The sequence below is a fragment of the Lepidochelys kempii genome, chromosome 25, assembly GCF_965140285.1.
Source record: "Lepidochelys kempii isolate rLepKem1 chromosome 25, rLepKem1.hap1, whole genome shotgun sequence".
NCBI classification, from domain to species: Eukaryota; Metazoa; Chordata; order Testudines; family Cheloniidae; genus Lepidochelys; species Lepidochelys kempii.
The window spans coordinates 17,567,892-17,578,012 of record NC_136404.1 but is presented as its reverse complement, the minus strand read 5'-3'; the positions used below and the strand labels follow the sequence as shown (position 1 = coordinate 17,578,012).

Sequence of the window (10,121 nt, the reverse complement as noted above, 5' to 3'; positions counted from 1 at the left end):
CTGGCCAGGGATGCAAAGACTCAGTAAATAAAAGGACAATGAAGCAGCTACCCCTCCACCTTAACCTCACCCCCCTCCAGCAACACACACACGGCAGCTACCCCTCCACCTTAACTGCACCCCCCCCAGCCAACACACACACACACACACACACACACACACACACACGGCAGCTACCCCTCCACCTTAACCACACCCCCCCCAGCCAACACACACACGGCAGCTACCCCTCCACCTTAACCGCACCCCCTCCCAGCCAACACACACACGGCAGCTACCCCTCCACCTTAACCGCACCCCCCTCCAGCAACACACACACGGCAGCTACCCCTCCACCTTAACTGCATCCCCCTCCAGCCAACACACACACAGCAGCTACCCCTCCACCTTAACTGCACCCCCCCAGCCAACACACACACAGCAGCTACCCCTCCACCTTAACTGCACCCCTCTCCAGCAACACACACACGGCAGCTACCCCTCCACCTTAACCGCACCCCCCCCAGCCAACACACACACGGCAGCTACCCCTCCACCTTAACCGCACCCCCCCCAGCCAACACACACACGGCAGCTACCCCTCCACCTTAACTGCACCCCCCCCAGCCAACACACACACGGCAGCTACCCCTCCACCTTAACTGCACCCCTCTCCAGCAACACACACACGGCAGCTACCCCTCCACCTTAACCGCACCCCCCCCAGCCAACACACACACGGCAGCTACCCCTCCACCTTAACTGCACCCCCCCCAGCCAACACACACACAGCAGCTACCCCTCCACCTTAACCACACACCCCCCCAGCCAACACACACACGGCAGCTACCCCTCCACCTTAACTGCACCCCCCCCAGCCAACACACACACACAGCAGCTACCCCTGCACCTGAACACCAGTGCGCACACACACCCTGCCTGTTCTTTACACCTGTGCCCTTCCACTGACACACACAGAGAGGTTATCCCCTACGCCAGCACAGATGCCCATGTCCTCACCCCTACTCATCACATACCCATGTGGACAATCCCCTGCCACGGCCCTTCTCACACGTGCACGGAAAACACATTCCTTTATTGATCCCATTGCTGAACTTGCCCCAGCAGCTTTGGCTGGAGTTCACCTCTTGGTACCTGGGCTTGACCCCCCTGGCCTGTGTGGTCTGAGCATCACCCTGCTGCACACTGCACGTGGCAGGAGTCTGGGAGCTCAGGTCTTCCACACGTCAGCCATCTAATTGGACCAGCGTCTGGAGATGCAATGCCAGAGCTGTCCACAGGCCCAGCAGAAACTCTCTTCTCCTGGCCTCTGTCCAGGCTTGGAGCTGCAGGCCTAGGATAAGAGCACGTCGGTCTGTCTCCACACCACACCCAGCACCCGGTCACTGTGCAGGACGATGCTTGAATATATTCTTTGCCTCATAAAACCAGAGTCCTGTGTTGTGAGCAGAGCCTGTATCAGAGTCCCAGGCCCCAGTGGTCCCTGACGGGCAGAAGCAGGCAGCCCTCTCGGAGCCTGGATAGATGGATTGAGAGAGCTGCCATCTGCTTTCTGCCTAGGGGTACAGAGCAGCTTGCATCCCTCTTTGCCTGCCCTCCCCTGTGAACCCGCTGGAGTCAGAGCTCCACCCCCGAGGGGGTCAGCTGGCAAGAGACTCTCCAGCTCCCCTTCCCGCAGGCTAGGAGCATCCTCTGCCCAAAATGGGGCCCAGCCAGTGAGGGCTGCCTGGGGATGGAGGGTTACAAGGCACCGCCCCGCCCCAGCTGCATGTCCAGCAGGACGCATCAGGCTCTGGGGGAAATGTGATACGCAGAGAGGGTTCGTTATCTTCTCAGTTCACGCTGGGTGTGTGCATGTGCTGGGTGTGACTGCCATTCTGTGGGGCGTGGGAGGGAGGGGAGAAGGAAGTACATCCCAATCCTGTTGCCCAGCAGCACCCCAGGAACACACAGGATGGGGTCCCCTTGCTGACCACGGCTGGGGAAATCATTCCCCTGTCAGCAGCTCTGCAGAAAGAGGAAAGGGGGGGCCCAGCCTAGTTCGGCTGGAAGCAGAGTGAGAACCCCAGACCTGCACCCTCTTGGGCACAGGGGAGAGGGGTGTAGCTGGGACGGTGGTGCCGGCCGTCCCCTGGTCTTTAATGGTGCATCACGATGGATCAGTCCAGACAGTGGAGTGCTGTCCCCAGACCTGCCATTCTAGATGGGATCTCCCCGGCCAACCTCCCCTCTGTCACCTGCAGCTTCTGCAGCATTTCCTCGCGCTCCCCCTCCGTCTCCCACTGGCTGCTCTTCTGGCTCTTCAGCTGCTGAATTTCCTGAATCACAGAAAGGAAAATAATCACTGCCTGGGCCAGCCCCGTGCTCCCTGAGCCATCGCTTCTGATGCAGCCTCCGCGGTCATAGGCCATGCCAAGCCAGGAGACCGATGCCACGTTGTGCTAACACCCCACCACAGGGGATACAGGTACGCAGCCCCCTCAACCCTCCCCTGACTATGGCCAAAGCCAGGTTCCCTGGCTCCAGGCCCTCCACCCCCAGCCCCCCTGGCTTAGCCCATGCTGCTTGTCTGACCACCCCCACAGGGCACGTCTACACTGCAGCAAGGGGAACAGAACTGGCCCACTAGAAATCCCAGTGCGGATGGTGCAGCTGGGGCTGGAGCTTGGGCTCTCAAGCCTGGGGCCTGGCTAGGAGCATGAGCTGCCACCCAACCAAGTCCTGTTAGGGTGAGTCTGTCTCCCACGGTTGGAGATGTAGATGCACCCACAGTGTCCTGCTCCAGTGCTCACACCCAGGCCTTGTCTGTGCCGCCCCCTCCTGATCCTGCCTGCCTATTGCCCACCCTTTCCTCTGGTCCCCACTAGCCCGGGAGCCTTAGGTCTTAACAAAACAAAGAGCAGATTAACCCCTCCGCCTGCCCTCTGCTTGCACGCCACCTCCTCCTGCTCCCACTGCATCTTAGACTCCTGGCTCGGCTTGACTCCAGGGGCAAGGCCTCCCCGCGTACCCCTCACACCACGGCCTTTCCCCTTTCTTCTCAGCAGGTGATGGGGGCAGACGGAGCTCTCGCTCCAGACACACACTGAACAATCTGCAGAACAAACTCCCACCCCCACCCCTTGCCAGGAGCATCCCCCAGCGCTCCCACCCACCCGCTTGGCACAGCTAGGGAAGAAGGTGCAAATGAACAAAGCCCAGAGACTCTCTCCACATCTCCCTTCCCCCAGCCCCTGTAATTAAAGCTCTGCTTTCAATCATTAATGTACATGCTGTGAAAGCAAGAAGCAATAACTAGGCCAGAGGTTAAACATAGCTGCTGAGGAGAGGGGCGGGTATGTGGGGCAGGCTCTGCCATCTGCAGCTGAACCAGCTACACCAGAGGCTGTCATGGGAGGGGTGAGGCAGGGGCTGTCTGATGCCCTGGCCTGGGACCAGGAGCCTTCACATGGGGACTCTCAGGCTTCACACCTATTTAGCCTCAATCCTCTTTTGTGAGCAGGCCAGGAGGCCACACGGGGCCCCTCCAGTGCTGACCTGTGACCCTCTTCTCCTTGGGAAACTGTCCTCCCTTACGCAGGGGCTTTTCGCACCACTCTGCACAGAGGAAGCAGAACATGCTTCAGGAAGCATCTTGGGGCCCCAGGGCCCCGACAGACATCTGCTCCCCAGACTAACCAGCGAAGTGTAGCCCCAACAGCTGCTACGTTCGCTGGAGAGAGGTAGAGTGATGGGCACAAAGCCAACAGGGAGTGGGGGAAACGGCAGGGGTTTGCTAAAGGGCAGGAAACCGTCCAACGTTATGGAGGCTGGGGCTGGCCCAGTAAGATCTGGCCCAGTGCCACAGAACAGAGTTCTCACTCACCCATCTGGGGGTCATTACCTGAGCACGAACACAGGACTCCATGCCCTTCTCCCTGGGCCCGGGACAGAACTCGCTCTGAGAGTGGCGGGAGCGGACCAGGGGGGTCCCACAGGCCAGGGAGGAGGGGAGAGATAGAGGGTAGCATTGTGGGGTGTGGCAACGACAGGCCAAGATTCACTCCCTTGGGGCACTGCGGTCATTCAGCCGCTGCTCTGTGCTCTCATCTGCTCCACTGCTGTTACCTCGTCTTTAGCCTTGATCAGCAGCTCCAGCTCCTCCAGCGTCTGGTTCAGCTCCTCCTTGCTACCCTCGCTGGAGGAATCGTGGGCTCTCTGCAGCTCCAGTTCAGCCACCTACACAGATATGCAGGGAGGAGGGAATTGGGTCACGGTGCTGCGTGCCTGCCGCAGCTGGGCGCACAGGCCTGGGGATGCAGCTAAGGGGCTGGGCAGGGGCTTGCGCACTGAGGCAGGTTGAGACAAACCTTCCAGGTGATGAGCAAGGTGATTATTCCTGCCCAGAAGCCCCCGGACCCCAGCAGCCACAAAGAGAGGGAACCTCGTGGCTTCTAACTAGGACATGCCCACCCCACAATTGCAGACTCTGCTCCTTGGAGGATCTGGCACCGCTGTCCTAAAGCCCTCCTGGCCAGACTGGGGGGATATTTAAAGGGGAAGGATCTTTCCCACTGTCCCTCTCCGCTCAGTGTGTAAACATGGGCTGGTAAAGCTGGGAAACTCCACCCCAGCGCCCACCAGGAACAAGGTATCTGAGGCTTCAGTTTTCCATGGGCTGGCCCTTCACTCGCTATCGCTGCTACCAGCCCTTCTCCAGAGCTGGCCCCCACCTCTCTATGGGATTTCGGAGTGCCTGTCACCTTGGTATTTAGCTTCTACAGACCAAAGGCTTCCACGAACCCCCAACACTATAGCCGCGCAGCAGGGAACATGGGGCGGCAGCCATGTCTAGCCGCCCGCACCCCACGCTCCTTGGAGAGCTGCGCTGGGCATGGAAGATTCTCTTGCTGCTCTGTCTGTGCTGGGACGTTAGCAAATGGCACCAGGGACCCAAGGGTCAGGAGCACGTGACAGTCCCTAACCAGGCAAAACTCAGCCATGATCTCCTCCCCTCCTGCCAAGTACATCTCCCTCCAAGGCCCTCCCCCCCAGATACTCATTGCCTCTTCCCCAGAGGTTCCCCTTCCTCACAAGTACCCCTCTCTTCTTCCACCAGAATCTCCCCTCTCCTCTTCCCCCAAGTGTCCCTCTGCTCCCCCTCCAAACTCCAAGTCCAACCAGGTACCGCTCCCCCCCCTTCCCAGACTTTCCCCTCCCCCAGACTCAGAGACACAGGGCCTTTCTGGTGGCCCTTCAGCCCCTGCCTAGTGGCTGGAATCCTCAGTCTCACTTTGCACAGAAGCAAGATCTTGTCCAGTGGCTCCCGCCGGGCTGACCCTGAACAAAGATTCCCTCCCTCCCATCAGTGCAGATCACAAGCTCCAACAAACGTCAGAACCATGCTCTATCTATAGCCCCGTTCCCCCTTCCCCTGCAGGCTCACACTTCCAGCAAAGCTGGGCCAGCTGACATCAGTCGCACGGCCCTGCAATGTGTGCAGAGGGACAGGTTCTGCTCTCAGTCCCGCCTCTGTGGAGCCAGAGGCTCAGCTGCAGTCACTGGAGTTACCACAGATTTACACCAGTCTTAACGAGGGGCAGGGCTTGGCCCAGGCGCTCTCCGCTTCTGAAAAATGCTGCACAGAAGCTTTAATAATTAACCGGCAGAGGATTCGCTTTGAAAAGTTCATCCCAGGACCCGCACCTAGGATGAAAACCCTCGACCTTGTCGGCACTGAGCTCAGCTGGTGTGGTTCCAACAGGGGAGCTCCGGTAGAGGCGTGTGCGGTGGTGGGATACACCAGGCGACATGGGCTAGGCTGGGCCTGCAGCAGGCTTAGCTTGATGCTGGTGATCATAAGCTGCCAGATTCCCAGGATCACTGCTGTCATGATCCTCAGAGCTCTGGGCCCCTGGAGGCCACCCCTGACCCCATGATGGGAGCGCCTTGCAGTGAGTCAGCAGATGCTCTGGTTTATTAATGGGCAACTCTCTGGACACTCTTGACTCTTGATATTTTCCCCAGTTCTTTCAAGTTCCCGTTTATGGGGTCAGCCAGTCTCATTAGACCTACGACCATCCCTTTGGATGGCAGAACACTGAACAATTGGGGGATGGGGGCGGGATCGGCGGCCCTTGGTTCTGAGGCCCTTGGTTAATCCCCACAGCAGCTGTGGCAGGCGACGCAAACTTCCCTCTCCCACCACCCACGTGCGCACACCTCTGCCACGTGTCCCAGCCACGCCTCGCAGGGCGTCCTCTAGGGGCGAGAGGGAAGTTCATTCTTTGTGGCTTATTCAGTCCTTGGTGTTTCTGCTGAGAATTAGCATCAGGCCTTGAGACTCTCTTTGGGATGCTCACTGGATATTGGGCTGGAAACCACCAACGCATCACCTAATGGGACTACTGAACAGCCCTACGTTGCCTGGGAACAACGGCTGCTTCCTTCAGACCTGCATGTAACCCAAACTGGCCCAGAGGCGAAAAGACTCCACAACGCCTTTGCAAGGGCTCTGTAGTCCCTTCCCAACCAAATCCTGCAAAGACTCCCGCAGCTGCCTTCCCAAAACTCCTCTCCCCAGCAAGCCTTGCCGTGGGACTGTCACTCCTCCGCCCTGACGCAGTGTGCCTGCGGGATCTCTCCCCCACTAGTTAGGTCAACAGACCCTATTGTTCCTCCAAAGGCTGGATACAAGGGCCTGTTTGTCGGGATCAACGCCGCTGCTGTTCTGCTCTGAGCTAATTTTAGCAGTGTGAGTGTCTTTCACCCCATCTGTTGCCAGGCCAGACAGCTGCCCAGGTGCATGGCTTAGGGGCAGGAGGTGAATGTGACGGGGAGCACAGCCCTCACTCATCACGGGTGGCAGCTGGGGAACCTCAGGCAACAGGAGTGAGAGAGAAACACTCCCACATGCTCTCCTCCCCACCCCCACCCTGCTGTACCAGCCATCCTGCAGGAAGGGAGGGCAGGGGAGCAGGACCTGCTGTCACTCAGCAGCATTATCTTTGGCTCCTTAATAAATGCTGTCCAGAGGCAACGTGGGGCGGGGGGGCATGTGGGGTCACATGTCCCCTCGGAGTCACTGCTTGGCTTGTACTGAGTATGCTCAGTAACAGCTGTTGAAGCTGCTGTCCTCACTGACCCCCCAGTCTGATGAGAGGTCCCATCCTGCTGGGCTCTTAGGAAGGGGACTGAAGTTTGGGGATCTAACTCTCTGGAGCCCTCACCTATCACCAGCAAACAGGAGGCAGGACAGCAGGCTAAATGGCCCAGTGATCTGATCCATTATAGGAACAGCCGTAACCCGCTGACGCCCAGGTAGAACCCTTCATCTGCAGCCGATCTCCCACTGACACCCAAAGCATGTGGCCCACAAGCAGATTTGAGACCAGGGTGCTGCCTTGCCCCATTCCTTGTGCTCACCCGCAGCTGCAGCGTCTCTGTCTCCTCCTGGTACGCGGCCAGCTGCTTCTTCCACTGCTCCACGCTGGCGTTGGCTTCCTGAAGGGCAGCCACCAGCTTGTTGTTGTTGTCCTGGAGGGTGAAGAATTCAGCTTCCCACTGAACCTCGGGCACCGAGCTGCAGGAGGGGGCAGGGAACCACAAGCTGGGAGTGAGAGGCAGGGAGAGAGGTCTCTCCTCCCCTGGGGGTGTTTCAGCAGAGAGGCCTCCCTTCCCCCATTGGGCAGCTTTCTGAAGAGCCAATGCCCAACACAGACATGCCCTAATCAGAGCCAATCCCGCGGGATGGGACCTCAGGCCACCGTGACCCTGCCCATCCAGGGGCTGCTCTAGCCTAGCCTTGGTGTCCTTCAGAACACCAAGGAGGCCGTCCTGGAAACCATGGCTTCGGCGCTGAGCAATGGTGAGTTCCAACACAAGACAAACACTGCAAGCTCCCGTCAGAAGCGCAGGTCTGCTGGCGACAGGGACATGGCCTCCTCCTGGGCAAACTGCTGCCCTGCCTAACTGTCCTCCCCCTTGACATTCCGCCTGGGACGTGCCATTGAATGTGGCTGGGGAGAAGCCTCCCTCGCCAGCTAGGGCTGGGTTAAACGACCTGTAGATGGAGAGTCTTGTCTTTAATCTCTATGGCAGGGCTTTGACCTACAGGACCCCCAGGTCTTCTCCCTGATCCACGGGTCAGTGGTGACCACATGCTCCCAGAGGGCAGAAGGGATGGGGCTGCTACGGCCGCCCAGGCTGCTTTCAACCTGGTCTCGATCTCACTTCCTGAATCTAGACACTTGTGCCAGGCCGGAGCCTGTGTATGTTTCCTGCCATTGCCATGTTTGGCTTTGGGAATCGGGAGGGGGGCAGGGGATGAGCAACCATCCACATGGCTCCCACCATAGCAGAGGAGCAGCTGACAGGATGCCTCAGCTGTCCGGGAGCAACATGCTTGCATGGCACTGGAGCTGGGGATGTCCCCCTGCCAGATTAGCAGCCACGGCAAGGAGGCTGAGCTGCCAGGAAGGGGCTTTGCAGCCTGGGGCTTGGAACCCACCCAGCTGCTCTGGCTCTGAGTTTGCGTTGCAGTAAAGTGACTAAATGGAACCAAACTAAACCCCAGAGGCTTTTGTGGGGGTCAAATGACACTTAGCTTCAAACACCTCCTAACATGCAAACATTGTCATTCCCCACCCCCACGCCAGGCAGTCCCAGGGCAGAATCCAGCCCAAAGACTTCAAAAGAGAAAGGGACAGGATCTGCCTGGAATCCCCAGGAGAATTACCACCAGCCCAGCCCTGAGCCAGGTAGACAGGTGTGAACACCGGACATCTCAGACCAAGGACCTGGGTAGAGCCCTCCCTTCGTCTCCACTGTGTGTACAAGCTGCTTGGCCAAAATGCTTCAGCCCTGAGCTGCAGCGATCCCCTGGTGGGGGAATGGGGAGGGATGTATGGATGGGGGCTCCGACTGCCAGAAGCTGGGACTGGACGACAGGGGATGGATCACCCGATAATTGCCCTGTTCTGTCCATTCCCTCTGAAGCACCTGGCACCAGCCACTGTCAGAAGACAAAAAGAAAAGGAGGACTTGTGGCACCTTAGAGACTAACAAACCAATGAAGTGAGCTGTAGCTCACAAAAGCTTATGCTCAAATTAATTTGTTAGTCTCTAAGGTGCCACAAGTACTCCTGTTCTTTTTGCGAATACAGACTAACACGGCTGCTACTCTGAAACCTGTCAGAAGACAGGATACTGGGCTAGATGGACCATGGGTCTGTCCCAGCATGGCAGTTCTTATGTCCTCATGTAAGGCAGCAGTGGGTTTTTAGGGGCAGCATGCAGCCAGAAGGAGAACAGAAAAGGGTCCTGCCCTGAGCACTAGGCTTGAGGTGGTGGGGGTCCCGGGGTTGTACCCTGAGTCTGTGGGAGCAACAGTGTTAGCCGGGGACCAGGGAGACAGGAAGAGTTAATTCCTCCCTGGATGGGAAATGCTGGGATCCCCCTTCCCTGCTGGGGACTGGACCTGAGAGTGCCCTGAGCAGCTGGGCTGGGACCTGAAAGCCCCAGCTAGGCCCTTGCCTCACCCTTCGGAGAGCATCTTCTTCAGCCGCTCCTTCTCCGTTGTTATCTCGACGTCGGCGCTCTGGCTCCGGAACAGCTTATCGTCTCCCGGCCCATTGGAGCTGATGACGGTGCTGGGCAGCACCTGCAGGGGGGTTACCATGCGTCAGGCAGATCTCTGGACATGTGGTCACCCAGCGTCTTACATAGGCTGACTCATTAGAAGAGCTCAGGTGTGGGGCCCTGTAGGTCAGTGCTCTGCACTGCTGTGGGGTGACCCCAGGTTCCGTTCAGCTCCTGGGGTGGGGGTGGGGGAATGGAGCATCTCATATCACAAGCAGCAACCCCTGTGGCCTGCCTAGACATGACATCAACAGACGCTGAACGGAGAGATCCCCATCTCAGCTCCAGGAAGGCTGCCAAAGGCTGCCGGGCTTTAGACTGTGGAGGTTAAGGTGTGGGAATCTCCAGAGACGGATGCTGAAGGGGCTGGAATAGGACTGGAGAGGGGTGTGTGCTTCCTTCCCACCTGGTCTCTTTGTTTGATTGACACCAGCACTGATGCCCAAGGCACCAAAGGATGGGCAAAATATTTGGCCAGACAGACACACAAACTAGGTCCAAGG

At 58.4% G+C, this 10,121-nt stretch overlaps 1 protein-coding gene across 3 annotated transcripts in view; it reads right to left on the bottom strand.

The window, feature by feature from the left end:
* Nucleotides 1-10,121, bottom strand: part of HOMER3 (homer scaffold protein 3) — a 38,768-nt gene that overhangs the window by 6,755 nt on the left and 21,892 nt on the right. For 2 of the 3 annotated variants that reach the window (XM_073323813.2, XM_073323815.2), the window contains 4 exons: nt 9,519-9,640; nt 7,405-7,561; nt 4,108-4,218; nt 2,238-2,318 (listed from right to left, as the gene is read on the bottom strand). In XM_073323813.2, the coding sequence (XP_073179914.1) occupies nt 2,238-2,318; nt 4,108-4,218; nt 7,405-7,561; nt 9,519-9,640 (471 nt within the window). Of the gene's footprint in view, nt 1-1,075; nt 1,517-2,237; nt 2,319-4,107; nt 4,219-7,404; nt 7,562-9,518; nt 9,641-10,121 lie in introns of those variants that run through there. The other variant, XM_073323814.2, reaches the window with a different exon arrangement.